The following is a 17296-nucleotide window of genomic DNA, read 5'->3' as shown; positions in this document are numbered from 1 at the left end:
GCAGTGCTTGGATCTGTTAACCCTAGAGAACCTCACTGGGGAGGGAAGACTTTGATCCCACAGGTTTCTGGGTCAAGATCTGTCAGTCTGAGGAAATACTTACTCCACTCTTCCATCTTTCTGGAATAATTGCATGAATAGACTTTTTAAGTGCTAATAGAAAACTTTTGGTGCTTGCAGGTAGCTTTCCCTACAGTGCTGGGAGACTGTCAGTTGCTCTGTCTTGAGTTGCCTAGTAAATGGTGAAAGCTTCTCATCCTCTCTGCCTTCAGGGTGGGGGGAGATGTGTTCTGCAAGACTTTCTTCCCCTTTCCTTTTTAGAATATGGGTGGCTGGGAAATCCTTCTGTTCCAGACGGCGCTGGGAGCAGGGGCAGAATAAAGTGCTGCAGCAGAGCTAACTCAGGAAGGAGCAAGGAGGAACTCTGGCAGCTCTGTATGGAGGTGAAGGGAAATGTGCAGTGCGTACGTGCTGCAAGAATAGATCATGCTTGTTCCTGTGGGGAGCTGCATAATGATGCTTTGGAGCAAGGATTTTTGCAGAGGTAAATGCTGCTGTGATATTTGGTCACAGGTTGTCACCAGTAAGTTTTGTGCTGGGAGGCCTGTTCAGAGGAACTTTGCCACTCAGTAGTGCTGGGCCGATCCCTTGGTCAGCGAGCAGGCATGGCATGGACAGGGGAATGTGTGCACTGGCCTTCAGTGAACAGACATCTGTGGGATTTCCCTCTGCCTTAGTCTTTATAAAGTAAGATTCTTTTGAATTTTGCATATCAGTGTGAACGCTTAATCCTGTAATCTGCTGCAACTATGTGTTGGATTGGGAAGGGAAGAGTCAGTTTATGAAGACAGATACAGTAACAGTTCAAAGCAGAAAACTTCTGTGCAAACCTTTCTGTTCAAGGGGTATATTTACATACCCTGTTACTGCAGAAGTACAGAGGACCTTGGTCTGACGTTAAAGACTAGGGACCTACTACTACTCTGTAGAAGTGGTCACTTTGAGGTTCAACATGGTATTTGGGGACTGTCCCATCTGCACAGACATTCCTGGCAGCCTGTGCTTCAAACCATGCCAGTGATGTTAAGTCTGGCCATGGGCTTCCATTTGGGCCAGGAAGCCAGAAGACTGTTTGAAACTTCAGTCTGAGAAAGATGGAAGAAAGTACCTAATCCTCTTTTTAAAGAATAATTTATTATTATTCTTGGGATGGATGTTTACCCTGGTGCTTTCTGAGCTCCTGTTGATGCCACTCTATTCTATGCTGTCCACACTGTGCCTGTTTTGGGAGGTGAGGAGTTCACTTACATGTGTGGGACTCTTTCTTTGCTTCCAGATAGCTAGTTTTGTTAGCAAAGGTGGTAAAAGATTGTGCAGAAAGCTGCAGGAAAGCTTCCTCAGGTAGCATCCTGCTGCTTCCAGCTCTGCCTTGTCTCCCAAGGCGCTCCTGTAAACTGTTTTAGTTCATTTGGATTGCTCCATCAGTGCTGGATGAGACTGACTTATCTTCAGCTCTTTAAAGAAAAAAATACGGTGAAAAATACTTTTCTTTGGAAATACGACTACTTCTTGGATTTGAAAACCCTGAACTTCTCTTCTGACAGCTTTATTTGTGAATGGTTTTTCAATCTCTATTTTCAGCAGTAACAAACAAGCGAGTGTTTTGGCTGTTGTAGCCTCGTGTTACACCATCACTACCTTTATCCCTCACTCAGATTGCACATCTCATGACTGTTGGAGCAGAAGAGGGGTTGTGAAAGAATAAATTTATTTAGTGCCATGAACTGTCTTGAAAGTGTGGCTGGTCTTTATCCTCCAGTACTTTCTGGCAGACAAATTCAGAGCTGCTGATGCAGCTGTAATACCTCCCCATCCTCTCTTCAGATGAGCTTTAGGGTTTACCTAATACAGCCTAATTATGCAATAAATTCTTTTTGGCCTTTTGATCAGTTTTCAAGTAACAGTGAAAGTGTGAATAATTTGCTTTGGAGAAAGGGTTTGAGGAGACTGAGAAACCTCTCACTGTTTTGGGAGGCATTTCAGTTGGGATTTTTTTCCTGCCAATTCAAAAGGATCCTGTTTTAGGACTAGATGAGAGAAAGGTCTTTTCGTCTTTGCTGCTGCTTTCACTTGCGGAATTGGGTCTCCTTGTGTTGGCATTGTTTATTAATTTCTGTAGTGGGCCCAGTGTCAGGTGGCTCAGTCTCTGCTGGTGCACTAGCTTCTCTACTCTGGCTCTGCTGCTCATGTTGGATATTTAACCTTAAACACTGCTGGAGTAATTCATTTAAACAGGGTTCCCTTGCTGTCATGGCCTGCTCTGTGGCATGTTCCTTGCAGCTCAAGCAATACAGGAAAGGATTTGTTGCTTGACAGTTTCCAGGATATTCGCAGAGGCAAAGACCATCTAGGAGGCATCTAGATGGGATGGCTCTTACTTAACCATGTGGAATGACAGCTCAAATGGCTGTTCTCCTTGCTATCCAGATCCAGGCATCGTGTATTTTGTGGGCCCTGTCTCCATAATCTGGATCTTTCTACTACATTTCCCTCTTCTTGCTGTCGCTCTCTGTGCCTGTTTCTCACTTCCCTGTAGAATGCTTCTGTAATTGGAGTGCTGCTCCTGGATCACAGAGTTTGAACTACAGCTGCTAGATGTCCCTTGTATTTGGAATTTCTGTTGGTTTAACAGTAGCAACAGGATGTAAGTCCTTGATTGTGAGTTGGCAGTAAGTAAAGACAAGACAACGTTTTTTGGCACTGTGGGGAAAAAATACTTCCTTTCAGTTAGGAGTGACCAGGAAGGTTTATCACAAAAAACCTTGGACATTGAATATGGTTCTTTTTTTTTTTTTCCCCCTGACACATTTCTCTGTGTAGAAGGCAGAGGTTTTTTTTAGTACAGCCAAGACCTGACCTCTTTCATTGCTTCCTTAAATACTGCAGGACTAGTTGATCTGAAGCAAACTACCTTAACGACATAGCCTTGGTGCTCTGTAGAATGGCCTTCCCTATTACTTCCAGGCTTCGTAAATGCCTTTGAAGGATAAATTGCAATCTCTTGTGCAGACTTGGTATGGTACATTTCCCTTAGCATCCCAGACAGAAAGGTAATGGATTTGGACTCTGTTCTGTTGTAGGACATGGATCCTCATTGTATTCATGGAGTACTGCTTCTGGTTGAAAGAGATCTGACTTTTCGGATGGACAAGCCACCAGCAGGACAGGTAATGGGGTTGCTGGGGAGCTCTTGATATCCTTTATTTAACTGTCTGAACAGCGAATTCTCTGTCTGCTGATGTATGTTTATTCTCACGTGAAATCTTTGTAGTTGTTCTCTGTATTTTATGGTTGTGGTCTCTTATGGGTGTGGTATTTACAGGGTTGTAAAGTTTATGTGAGCTGAACATATCTCTGTCATGCTGTGTTTATTGTCAAGTCCATTGGTGACATTTGTACCATAATTATGTCAGTCTGCTGGGGCCCTCAAGACACGGGGGGTTTGTTGGGAACATGGATAGCTGTGTGGAGGAGCCCTGCACAATTAATAGTAATAGAGATGCTTTTCATGTTCTCCTGTTAACAAGGGGGGAAAGTTCTTGGTCAGGAAGAGATCACATTAGGCTAAATTCTGAACTCCATCCTTTGGAGGTACTTGTTGCCTTCCTGGCTTTTGCATATCTCATGTTTCCTCTCCTCATATCTGCTGCTGTCAGCGGCTAAGACTTCTGCAAGAGGGGAAAGAGGAGATGTTTATGTGTGTGAGGTTCCCTTTGCAGCTGAAATGTCTGGGAAGACTAACAGGAGGTGCTAATGGAGGAAGGAAAATCATCACAACATCACTGAACACCCCCAGTAGAAGGAAATCTGCTTTGGCATTCCATAGCTTGTTGAGTCTCCATCCCTAGAGGTATTTAAAGAATGGATAGAGGTGGTGCTCGAGGACATGGTAGAGATGGACATGGTATAGATGGACTTGGCAGTGATAGGTTAACGGTTGGACTTGATGATCTTAAGGGTCTTTTCCAACCTTAATGATTCTATGATAGCTGTATAAGAAATGTAGGCTCTCAGCTACTCTCTGTCTGTGGTGAGTGAACAGAGCATCAGACTGCATCTTAGTCATCTCTGCTCTAAGACTGTTACAAGCTACAAGAGCGGACTGAAATTCTGTGCCTGTCAAAACCTTGTAGACTTCAGAGTAGGCCAGGACCTCCCTTTTGGCTCCTGTGGATGAAGATACTGTGAATAGCATCAGTTTTGCTGTGTGTGTGGTGTGCTGCCCTGAAAGGCTAAAGAATAACAAATGCTATTAGTCCATTTCCTCATTGCCCTCATGTGGAGGAATTTGAAGTGAGAAAGGGGGCTGCAGATGTGTGCATGCAGGGAGAGCTACAGAAGACACTAAACGCATTGAACAAATCCGAAATGTGTAGGAGGGAACAGAGCAAAGTGTAATAGACACGGGCATGCGGGAGGAATTGGAAGAATCATCACTATTTTGTAAGGAGGTGGAAGCTTTCACGGGGGGGGGGGGGGGGGGGGCGGGGTTAAATGTCTGCACCTGAGTTCCTGGTGTCTGGGCTGGCCTCCATGTACCTGCAGGAGCACTTGTCTATTTCTCTGGTGAGTATAAAAATGCTCTGAGGTCCTACAGACTCACAGAAGGCAAGTTATCTGTGTCAAGATCCACTTGGAGCAAATAGCTGCTGTGATGAGTGGAGAGTTGAGGGTAGGGCAGAAGCTGCTCTGTTAAACTGTTTTTCCAGGAAGTGAGATGGGGAAGCTGGGGGCTGGATTTAACCTCTCAGACTCTCCAAACAAATGCAAATCGCAGCACAACACACGTGGGAACATATGAGGGAGTTGCTATGCTTATACTAGGAGGTACTGGCTCTGGAGAAGGCTGGCTGCTGCCAGAATTCCATCACAGATGTTCTGCTTGGTGAAACAGCATGTTGTGGCCTGCATTCCCTCAAGGTTCGCCCACTAAGCTGTACAGCAAGCTGCTGTAAGATTGAATTGATTTTTTTCCTTCATACTGTAGGTCTGTTGCAGAGATATGCTGTGTACCTGGTTTCTATGCAAGATAAAGAAATAAAGGATGCTGTCTTTCGTTAACCTTCCCCCTCCTCCTCCTCCAATACTCACACTCTAATGCAAATGTGCTTTTATTTCTTCTATTCCTGTGCAGTTTGAACTTCTCACCTCCATGAAATCCCTCCATAAGCACATAGACAGCTCACAGCTGCCTCTAGAACTGGATGGGACCTTCCCTTATTGCCACCGGGACTGGTTAAGCTTCCGCATGGTGAGTAGGATGTCTTGTGTTCTTTGGTATCTGAGAGAAGAAATGGTATGGTAATGGAGCTGAAGCAAGATGAGCTTGTCAACAGCTAAATCTACAAGCATTAAAAGACAGTGGTTCCTGTAATAGCTATGTATGCAAACGAATCTCTGTTATCAAAAGAATACTAATACTGTCTTCATAAAATGGATGCACACTGCAACCTATTGGCATGACTGCAGGAACTAAAATTTTAGTTTTTAACTCATCTGCTTGAACTGCATTAATTCAGATTTGACCATATTTTGAAGGGAAGGAAGAAACAGAACTCTGTTTTGTTGTGACAGACAGTGGCACTTTGGTTATACTCTGAGGCTTGAGGGCAAACACTTCTTGTGCTAATCTCAGGAGAAGGTGTTAGTATCACGTTGCCTTTGAACTCACAATCAAGAACTCGAGCATAATAGAAACAGTTAGATCCTGTTGGTTTTGGAGCAAGTTCCCCAGACCAGGCTAAGAGCTCCTTAGTAAAAACTGCAATCCTGGCAGGAGTAAAACTTGGAAGTTCCTGATAATCAGTTCAGATCCTTCTAGGAACATTTTTCCTCTTTTAGATATAATTCACTTAGCAAAGTTGTCATCAAATTTGAACTTTATAGAAAGCATCTAAACTAAAAGTACAGTGAAGTTTCGGCCCAGAGGAGCATTGTATTCCTCTTTGAGAGCTGGCCACGTCAGGAGATAAAACAAAAGAGACATGCAGATTCAATTCAGTGAGTCTTAGGACCAAGATAATAGTAGGAGGCAGTACCAGCAATCCATTCCTTCTCCCTGTTGTTTGGCTGCTTTGAGTATGCCTCCATACTGTGATCCTGTTTGACTTTGCGCTGTTCTCCAAAAGAGTCTGTCCTGGTTTCAGCTGGGATAGAGTTAATTTTCTTCTTAGTAGCTGGTATAGTGCTGTGTTTTGGATTTAGTATGAGAATAATGTTGATAACACACTGATGTTTTAGTTGTTGCTAAGTAGTGGTTACACCAGTCAAGGACTTTTCAGCTTCCCATGCTCTGCATGGCGTACAAGAAGCTGGGAGGGGGCACAGCCAGGGGGCCTGACCCACATTGGCCACAGGGCTATTCCACACCATATGACGTCATGCTCAGTATATAACTGGGGCGAGTTGGCCGGGGGGGAAGGGATTGCTGCTCGGGAACAGGCTGGGCATCAGTCAGGGGGTGGTGAGCAATTGTGTCGTATATCACTTGCTTGGTACATTATTATTGTATTATATTATTATTATTATTATTATTATTATTATTATTATTATTACTACCACTACTACTATCATTCTATTTTATTTTACTTCAATTATTAAACTGTTCTTATCTCAACCCAGGAGTTGTCTGACTTTCACTCTTCCAATTCTCTCCCCCACCCCATTGGGGGGGAGTGAGTGAGCGGCTGTGTGGTTCATAGTTGCTGGCTGGGGTTAAACCACGACAGAGTCGTGGATCCACAGTGGACTGTACCCAGGTGCGGATCAGAGCCAGCCGAAGATGTAGGGAGGCTGACCACCCTGTGGAAATGTTTGAGCTGACCCAGGTTAAGCCTCAGAGATAGAAGGGCTGAAACTGCAGCACCTAGACACACCTTCTAAAGAAGGTAGCCCTGGCAAAGGGTGCTGCAGGCACTGATAAGGAGTGCTGCAGCCACCAGTGCAGCACACACTGTGGCAGGACTGCAGGTGTTGCTGGCCATGCAGCAGGGTATGTGCAGACTCCCAGAAGTCTGCAAAACTAGCATCTGTGGCACCAATACCTAGCTCTGTGTACACTCATGCTGTGGAGGGAGCGTAGGTCCTGGGGATCATGTGCTTGCTGAATCTTTAAAAGCTGTATTGAGAAATATTTGGCATGCTGAGACTAGACAGGATTAAATCTCTGTAAATCTGCAGACAAATTGGCTGTCTTCACATTGAGTTTGATTTGCTCACCCTGGTGGATGACAGAACCATCGCTTCTGCTTCCAAAAGGTTCAGTGGTCTTTCGGCTCTGACCTTGCTGCCCAGAGTGCTCTGTGGCACACTGCCAGCATTTGAAGCAGGTTAAGATATCATTCATAATACCACGGTGTTGCTGGTGGCAAGCTTCAGCAGTTAGGCTTAGTGCATGCCAAATGTTAACTTATTTTTTCCAACTTATTTTAGAACCCATTTTTTTAAAATTGCATCTAAAAGTACTAGTACAAACCTGTGCTGATGCAGTAGAGGTACAGAAACTTAATCTTGGTGCCTAGGATCGAATTTGAGAATTTGAGGTTTATTTGGCAGTGAGGAAGCAGAGAAGCTTTGCCAGAGGCTATGGATTAGTTTTCTGGATAGAGTTGAGAAAAGCTTGAGAGCTGAGGTGCTCTGTCTGTGCAGAAGGATAATTCTTGAGGGAAGGAACATGATATCAGACTACTTCTTGTTTGTGTCTTGCATCTTAACGTGCAAAACGTTACCAAAGGGAGTTAGTGTAGGCAACAATCTGTATGGGTTGCCTATTTATACGATGTACTCTGTGTGATAATGACCCATATGCTTAACCCCTTTAGATCTGCAGCTATGTGGCAAACAGCGTTTATTTCCTGTCTCAGTGATCTCACCTGCATCCTGCCTGCTAATTTGTCACTGCTGGGGCTGTTCCAGCACTCCAGGGAGAAGGGAGTTCAATTCAGTAAATATTCAAACAGCTGCTTTTTTGTTTTGTTTTGAGCGTGGTTGTTTTGGAATAGCTGTTTCTCCCTTCTCTGATTTCAGTGGCTAGAGGGTGGCATCTGACAGTATTTAGGGTTTATATCACTGACCTTTCTAAAAAGTACTGTCTCATAAAGCCTTGTGAAATGTTTGGGGGTTCCCCCCCACCCTGAAGAGAGGAGGGATTTCAGATTTGGCAGTAGTTCAAGGTGCTTAATTGTGGATGCTTTCCAGTTTCCTAATCTTAAATTTACACTACTTTTAATATTAAGAGAAATGATTTAGAGAAATTCCAAGTACTCATTCTATCTTTTGTTCCTCCAAAATTCATGCATAGTGATTCATCTTAGTGGGAAGTTACAAGAAACACTAATAGTAGAAGAATGTGGGACACAAGTGGACTGATTTTTCTTTTCTGTAAAGCATGACCCATACAAGCCAAGAGTATGCAAGTTTATAAGGTCTGCATAGAGGCCTTGGTATAGCATGATGCATCTGAAGCCTCCGATGGGCCTCTCTTCGCTGATGCAGCCTCACTGAATGGTATAATTGAACCCTTGGGTTAATGTGTTTGATTTCTTTACTTTTAACCTTCTGCAAGCTGAAAAGACAGCATTCCTGTCAGCTGTGAGACAATAATCTCTGCCTTGGCCCTTTCTTCTTGTAGAAGCTGGAACATTTGCTACAAGGATGCCAAGGTGCTTGTGCCTTCCTCCAGGGAGCTATTCATAAAGTGGAACCTGGAAAATTGCCAGAAAGAGCTGAGGTAAGCATGTCCCTGACCTCATATCAGAGATGGGCCTGAGACAGAAGAGAGCAGGAGGCTGAATAGCTGCAGAAAAGCTGTAGCTTTGAATCTGAAAGCTGTAGTAGCAGGGTATTCTGAGTGCCGTGTATCACTGTGGAGCTGTCAGGACAGCAGGACTAGTAGAAACTAATCCAAATGAAGTGATAGAGGCTCCACTGGGTGTAGAAGCTGGTTCTGTGATCCCTCAGCATCACCCAGGAGATCTCTTCAGCTGTGCTTGTTGCTGATGGGTGCTTGCTCCAGCATTGGAGTGCATTCTTAGCAGCTCCACAGCTCCATGGCTGGTACTAGCTTTGGTGTCTCTAGTACTGCACAGCTGCCTCAGGCTGTGCCACACCAGCTTGGCTTGAATGGCCTGGAATAAAGTTAGGTGACAACATAGTGTTCACCAGGCCAAGGCTGTGCTGTGGTTCTAGCTTTGCTGCCTCCAGAACAGAAGTTTGGAAGTGTGCAAGAGGAGGAGGGTACAAAGACGGAGCCTGTGTTGTTGCAAACGTTCCATTCCCCCACTCTTGAGAAACTGCTGTACCCCTGACATGGTAGGAAGTTGCTGCCAGCTCTGCACTAGGGGTCCCGACAGTAAAGCAATAGAAGATATCATAGTGGCCTCTCTGGGCCTTCCTGCATGCATGTGTATATCCACAAACCCTTCATGTCCATCTTGTCCCACAGCTTGGAGCTGTGCAGGTCCAGGCTCTAAGAACAGTGGGAGCTAGCTGTGAGTGGAAATAGAGGCTGGAAAGCTTATTCTTTCTATGCCCAGCAAATAGAGTATGGATAATGACAGGAACTGGGTTTCAATTTTAGCCTGGTGGGGAAAGTACTGAGAGCATAAGGAGTGCTGTTTATCACTGGATTTGGCAGGCTTGAGAGAAACAGCTGTGGGAACCAACCTCCCTCTTTCCTAGGGTGGGCCAAGGTGAGATGTGGTTTGTGTGTGTTTTGGGTTGGGTGCTGGTTTTTGCCTGTTCCCTCATTGCCTGTAGGTTGCAGTAACTGCTCATCTCACTCTTGCAATCCCTCCAGGAGGCAGCTGTGCTGCTGAGGAATTACAGGCAGCTGATGAAGAATGTTCTTGAAGATACACGGCTGGTCAGGCTGCAGCTGGAAGGTGGAGCGCTCCTGGCCAGACTGAGGAAGGAGGAGTCTTGTGTCACCCTCACCCACGACTACAGGTGAGGCCCAAGGGTGGGAGAAGAGGAGATTGAGATGAGCAGAAAGCAGGCACTGGGAGTATCTCTGAGATGACCTATTGTTGGTGCACACTAGAGAGCAGCTTCGTGTAGCGAGGAGAAAACAGCAAAGGTGAAAAGCGTAATGAATTTTACTCTTATCCTGACTACTTCTTCCCCAGTCCAAAAACTTGTATAGATGGATTCACTTAGATGGTTAAAGTTCCTTTTCCAAGCCAAATCAGACTTATCTTCTGTAGTGGAGAGAGAGCTGGATATTTTGTGCAACTCTAAAATGATGATGCCAGTGATGAATGTTTAGGTCCAAGGCATTATCGCTGTGTGATTTACCAAGGCACTCCTTATGCAGGGGGATTTCCAAGGATCTCAACTGCGAGGAATGCTTTCTGGCTGAAGCAAGCTCTCATCTCCTCACACATTGGTACGGTTTGCACAAACAAATATTCACTGCCTGTTTGCAGAGTTGGTATGAGAAGTGGGGACTGAGAGAGGCCAGCTGTTTGAAATCCCCAGGGCATTGCACAACTCCTGTTTGCACTGTTAAAACACCTGAAGCCTATCAGTGTGTGAAGGCCTCTGTGATATGTGCTGTGCAAACAGTAAGGTAGAAAGGCAGCCCTTGCACCCAGCAGCTTCCAGCTTGAGTGTGAGATAAATGCTGGTGTGCGGGTACAGATGGGGGTGTAGCGGAAGGCAGGGCGGCGTGGAATGGCTCCGTTCATCTGCAGCCTTGCTCTGGTTAAACTCTGTTGCCATCACAAGCTGGGAGGTTTTAAGGGGAGGAATGGAGACAAGATAACAAAATAGCTTGCAGAGAATCTCACCCAAACACTAGGAAAAGAACAACATTTCTCTTTGAAAATTCAGCAAGGGGATGATGGTGCAAGTTGCTACCTGTCACTGGGAGATGGGGATCGGCATTTTGGTGCTGAGTGAGAGGGGAGCATGGGGACAGGTGTAACCATTTCTTTTCCCTGTTTGCTGTGCCTCCTGTCAGCAGCTCTGGCAGCCTGTGCAGACACAACTTTTTTGCTGAACTGGTGAAGTACTCATGGTGCAATTTTGGATAGAATTAGTGCAGTATAGCCTTTCCATTCTGACATGATGTGAGAAGCACAGATAATGCAGGTTGTTGTTTTGGTTTTGTATTGATTTTTTATTTTATTTTAAGCAACACACAGCAACTTTAGGGTCTTAAGAGAATGGGGAGAATGTGCATGGTTTTTATGTTTGGTTTTGGGTTTAAGCTAAGCCTGTGTTCTTGTGCAGGGAAATGATCAACTTTGAAACCAGACACAGAGGCCCCAAGGATAACTTACTGCTTTGATTACCTTAGCAAGGGCAGCGGTGAGGGATACACACATAATTCTTTGATTGCACAGTGAGTGCATGCTGAGGCTGTGTAGCATGTTCTCTGTTTAATTCAGGTTATAGTCATTGCCTGCTGGTATGAATGGAGAATGTATACTATGGATCAAATATATGTGGCTCTCTCCAGCCTGAGGAGCATAAATGAAAGTAGTGGGAGAAAGTTGGTCCTCTTCTAGCCTGCGGAGCAGTCGCAGAAACTAAAATCCATGCAGCATTTTAATTGAGGAAATGCCTGCTTGTCATGTAACTCAGGGCAAAGGACTAAAGAAGTCTGCTCTTCCCTGTTCCATGATCCTTTTAAATGGGGGAAAAGGCTCTATCACTTGGCCAGAGATCTCTGTATAAGGCACTACTGGTTTTATATCTTCTATGGCTCTGCACTTTCTCCTTCTCTCCAAGCTGGTGTGCAGATATTAAAGGTTCTGTGCTTTGCTAACCCTGTAAAGGCTCCTATGGTTATGATTTTCAAAGGCTTCTTTAACAGATAGGGTCAAAGCAGGGTAGGGACAAGATATTGTAGTTGGCCTACTAAGCTAGCATGGAGTGGCTATTGATGTATTTGGGTCCGATACTAGATTTTTTTTGGTTGGTAACATGTAAAAATGGAACAGGACTGGTTGTGACTGTGCATGCAGCAGCGCCTGTTGTACTGCTTTTCTGAACTTTGAATTGTAACATCTTGATCAATGCTTAACAGTCTCTAATTCCACACTCACTCCCCCAATACCTGAAATCAAATTATTTACAAAAGCAAGTCAAATGGCTTTACCCTTCTGAGCCACCTTTTGGCTCTTGTGTTAGTCACATGTCCCATTTTTTTTTTTTTTTTCTTCTCTCTTGTGCAAAAGCCTGATCAAGCAGAGAGTCATGACTGGCAAGACTTCTTAGTCAGAAGTTGAGGCCAGCTGTGTAACTGTCAAAATGTGCAAGAAATGCATATAAATAGAGCAAAAAAATTTAAGAGCAGTTTTCTGGACTTTTAGTTCCACTTAATTAAAATATGCCAACCAAAAGTGCAGAACTAAAGGTAAAAAACGTGATTTTTCTTAAGAGGCACAAAGAAGACAAGCCCAGCTGCACTGTTACCTTGGGATTAAACAAGCAAGAGATTGACTTGCCCTTTTTTTGCAAGGGATATGTTTTGCCAGCTCTCACAGCTGTCTTTCTTGCTAGTTTGTGGCTTCATGTAGCAAAAAGAATACCAGGAGGTGGTAAGAATAGAGATGGACAAACGTGTCTGAAAATGCTTGACTGCAGGTTAGAGATAGTATGCTAAAATAGGCAAGGAAGCAGGCTTGTGCTCTGTGCACTCAGATGTTATCTGCCAAATACCTTTTGGGGACCACACAGCAAACGGGACTTGCTTTAGCCTTTCTTTAGTAATGAAACTCTTCCCTTGGGGCGGGTTTTGGCATGTTTCCCTGCTCTGCCCTCCTGGAGAGCCAAGATGCCCTTTGGAGTGTTTCATGACACAGAGCAGTGAGCTCTCATTGCAGCTGAGGTCTGACCCAGGCTTTGCAAGGATTTGCTAAGCCAGTGACACAGCTCCTTTCCTCCAGAAACTGAACTCATCCCATCAGAGATGTGGTCATGCAGGAGAGATGCATTGTGGTGCATCCATTTGTTTCTCTGACAGATACTTTAAGAGCCTTCAGGAGTTCCTCCTGGATGGTCCCATCCTGAGATGCTGTAACACCACAGCAGTGGCTTTGACCAGAAACTCTACTCACTCTCTGTTCCCAGTGTGAGCTGGCCGAGGGTCTCCATACTCCTTTCTCCACCAGGTACCTCTGTAAAAGATACCCTTACCTATCCAGCTGCTTATCCATAAAGGTAAAGAAAGACTTCTCCAAGCAGTCTTTCTGGATCTCAGCCTTTTCCCGGCATAGAAAGGAGGAGCTCTGTTACCAGAATACGCATCCTGCAGGCAGCCCATCACAGGGAGCTGGCTAAGGCGATGTGGTGTGCTCAGCTGGTCCCACACCGTTCTCCCACCTCCGGGAAGACCAAGCTGAATTTGGCCTAGAGTTGGCATGGGTGTGGTACTGCCGAGCCAGTGTCTTTGTGGTGGCTCTTTAAGTGCTGTAATGATCGCTTCAGCACAGGCTGGCCACCCAAAGGTGCAGGTGGACTGCTGAAGGCGGCATTGCCACTTTTTCATTGTTGGAGGAGCTGGCTGCATTTAAAGCCAGCACATTTGCCTTCACACCATCTGCTGCTCTGAAGGCTCAGTGCTTCTCCAGGTCTGTTAGCTGAAAGTTTCCAGGTTTCGCTGTCCCAGTCTTTCTGGGGATTGAAATGCAGAGCTGTTAGCCTAGCTGAAGTTCCTGTTGGTAAGTGTGGACAAATGCCACAGGGACACCCATCACTTTAATGTTACTAATACTTATTTTTGCACTTTTGGACAGGAAATCTTCTTAATAAACATGGTCTTTTTAATAAGTTACATAGAGTTGGCTAGCAGGTGTATCTCTGGCTTCTGGATATCTAGTGTATTGATCAACCAGCCTGTGGCTTGTAAGCAACTCACTAAGCCAGTTGTGGAAGGTGGATAAAGCATTGCTTATTTTGTGCTGGATTTCGAAGACTTCCCTGACACTTCCATCATAAGCCTGGAGAATTTGCCAGGAGCCAGGCAACAGCAGTGGAAGCTCTTAGTACAGTGACCCAGTTGCGTGGGGCTGGACAGAAAGACAGGGAGACTTAACCTGGTCTTTAGCCCGACATTTTCCACTGTTGTTCTCATTATTGCTGCTCTTCCAGCATAGCCGAGAGCTGGGAACGTTTGCCTAGACAAGGTGTCCAGTGATCCCTTTTGTCTTCTAGATACGCTATGAGTCAGAAGTGGAGTAAAGAAGATATGAACATTTTATATTAATATAAAGGTGCCTTATACTAGTTGAACCAGAATACACCTGGCACATGCCTGGCTCTACCAGCAAACCTGCGTTCTCAGCGTGACATGGGAGTGGGATTGCATCATGCTCTGCATGTTGGTAGTCAAGATAGCCACAAGACTTGATGTGAGAGCTGAAAGAAAAAGAAAAACCTCGGATGATGAAGGAGTGACCAAGCTGGGTGCTGGGCTCTGTGCGATATGGAACCAGAAAAAGCATAATCTCTTCCCCCAAGCTCCTAATCTGAAAAGAATTTGTGCTTGCAAGCTGTGAATAAGCAGCTTATAAATAGATGGAGGAGTGAATTCTGCTTTTGTTTGCAGAAGGCAGTATAGTTAGTCTCTGTACTTTGAGGGTGGAGTGGCTAGAGCCAAGAGCTGGTTTTGTGAGCTGGCTATTTTTAGTGTGGCTTGGTGATCTGGTTGGAAGCCCTGGGTGGGGACCTGAGCAGAGCAGAGGTAATGGGCAGTGCGGAGCAGACTTCCTGAGCAGCAGCTGCGAGGTTCCTGATGCTGGACCTGACTCAACTACAGCAACAAAGAGGGTGATCTGACAGCTAACAGCCTCTGCAGCTCTTAAGCCTGACTTCCACATGCAGTATTGAGGCACTAGGTCTGCTTGAAGCTGTGGCCAGTTAATGTAGGGATCTCTGCTGTTGGTGAAGAACTAGGTTATATCTGTGTGGTGCTGTAGGAGCTCATATTTGTGGGTCTGAAGCAAGACTCCTGTTAGTAGGAACTCCTGGGATGCTGCAAGGCAGGCATATGCCACTCTGCAAAGTGGTGTATGAGCTCCTTTTGGCAGAAGTAAACTTGGATAATATACAAGATCTGGGGGGATCCAGGAGGGCCTGCTGAGGGACTGCACAAGCACCATCTGAATCTCCATCTGCCTGGGGTCTAGGCAGAGAGACTAACCTGGTCTTCCAAAACATGGGACAAGTTGGGGGCAAGGGTAGAGGGGAGACAGGTGTCTGGTGTGGAAGTACCAGTCTGGGGAGACTGGGATGGCTGACCTTCTTGGTTTGGAAGGTAAAAGGTGTGCGCCTGCAAGCTGACAGCTGCTGCCATATGCTGGTGGTCATGGCCAGGCAGCCTACATGGGGAGTCCTTCCTGAAGGTATTACTGTCTTCTGCCATCCCCTTTCTGCTTTAGGGATGTGTTTGTTTCTGTCTGTGCTGTGGCCAGTTTGGTCGCTACTCTGTGCATTTGCATGTGCTTCAAAAGACGGCAGTGCTTGTGTCCCTTTCGTTGATGCCATTTTCCTGGTTTGCTTAGCTAGCACTTGCTCGTCTTCCTGCCTCTCTGGGAGCTTTGGGAACCTCTTATGCCACCACTTCCCATAATGCACGCTCCTGACTTGGTCTGCAAGATGCACCTTCCCTAAATAGGTGTCCTTTGCATGTTTCTCCTGGGGACCTAATCCTAAAACCTTCATCTCTTCGTTAGGACAATCTCTCAGTGCACCTTGAAATAAGATGAAAAACTGTGCTTAAATCCTGGCCTCAAAGATTTCTACTGTGAGACACCTCTGTGCTGTTGCTGGTGACACACAAGACTATGACGAACACTAAACCTTTGGCCTTCAGCGGTGCCTGGGTGGCAGTGCTCTTCCACGGTCTTATTTGTCTGTCAGGTGGAGGGAGGAGCGCACAGCGACATTTCTATCCAAACACATACCATGCTGCTTGGTATTCGTTTTTGTTAGTCTAACCTGTTCCTTCTGTTTGTGTGGTGGTTTTAACCTGGTAAAAAGCACTTATGCTTGCATTAAACAAACCTAGTTGCTCTGCACATAAAGGAGTGTGAAGTCGTCATTCTGAGTGCATGGATTGCTGTGTGGAGCCAGTTGTGGCATCTGCAGAGAGGTGAAAGATTGCAGAGCTCTGGCTAGGTAAGTTTTCGTTGTTCTTTTAGGCTTTTCGTGAGATGATCCCACTCACTCCCTTTCTGCTATTTATTTTCTACTGTCTTATGTCCTAAATCTTCCTGGATTCAGTGGGAATTTACCCAGAAGACTCTGGGTTTGCTTGTTCTTGTTTGCAATGTTTGTCATGCCAACAGGGCATTAGGTAATTAATGACACACTGTGTGTTTTATCTGTTTAAAAATATTACGGAAAAAACTGCAAAAAGTTTCCAGTATAGGATGTTAGCTGAACCGCCTGAAGTTCCTGGCTCAGCCCAGACCATCCCACAAGCACCATTTTTTATATGGCTGAGTTGGGGTAGATGTTTCTATTGCTGGGGTAGTTAATAGCACAGTCACTGCTATTATATGCATCATAAACACTGGGAGTGCGCAAAAGGAGGACGTATTAGGGAAATAGGTATGTGGCTTTAAATGACAGGGGGTATATATTTGAGCAGGGCATCCTGAAACCCTGGTGGTCCTAACTCCAACACTAGCTCAGTGAATCTAGATAACAAATATAAGCATAAATAGGTTAATGTACATGGAACGAGGTTTGGAGGTAGGAGCCTTTTACAGCTGGTAGAAAACCACAGCTTGATGCTTGGGGTTCCCAGAACAATGTTTCCACATCCTATCTCAGGCTCCACTGTGGGGTGAGTTTTCCCCATAAGTAGGCTACTTGTTGGTTTGGGATTTCTTATAATGTTGGGGTTTTTTCCAGTCAGTTTTATGGGTCTTACTGGGATTTAAAATCAACCAGAGTCTGAACGCAGTTTTATTGTAACTGAATGCAAGCCAGACTGGGGAAAGAATCAAAGGTTGCAGCTTGGGACTGCACTTGGACACTTGTTTAACTGTATGCATCAATCCCTTTGCTTTTAAAGGGACTTTAGAGTATATTTCTGCTAAAAACATGTCTAAATGAATTGTGCTCCAGAAGAGAATTCTCTCAGCAATTATGGTCTGTGGTGTGTTGTATTAATTGGATGGGTTGCTCCCAGTGCGTGTGCTTGTCAGGAAACATAGTGAGGAGGGATTCAGTCAGGTCTGTGATCTCAGCTAGATCCACTGTTCCTATCATGAATGGCAGG

At 45.2% G+C, this 17296-nt stretch overlaps 1 protein-coding gene across 5 annotated transcripts in view; it reads left to right on the top strand.

Annotated features, from left to right (window-relative positions):
- Window positions 1-17296, top strand: part of PLEKHG4 (pleckstrin homology and RhoGEF domain containing G4) — a 91949-nt gene that overhangs the window by 38121 nt on the left and 36532 nt on the right. For all 5 annotated transcript variants that reach the window (XM_087740173.1, XM_087740172.1, XM_087740171.1 and 2 more), the window contains 4 exons: window positions 3141-3227; window positions 5195-5311; window positions 8690-8788; window positions 9857-10005. In XM_087740173.1, coding sequence (XP_087596299.1) covers window positions 3141-3227; window positions 5195-5311; window positions 8690-8788; window positions 9857-10005 — 452 coding nt within the window. The remainder of the gene's footprint in view (window positions 1-3140; window positions 3228-5194; window positions 5312-8689; window positions 8789-9856; window positions 10006-17296) is intronic.

This window comes from Nipponia nippon, unplaced genomic scaffold (genome assembly GCF_047370975.1).
Source record: "Nipponia nippon isolate SJK-2023a ecotype South Korea unplaced genomic scaffold, ASM4737097v1 scaffold_7, whole genome shotgun sequence".
Classification (NCBI taxonomy): Eukaryota; Metazoa; Chordata; class Aves; order Pelecaniformes; family Threskiornithidae; genus Nipponia; species Nipponia nippon.
Note: the sequence above shows the minus strand (reverse complement) of the source record. Positions and strands in the feature narration are given on the sequence as shown.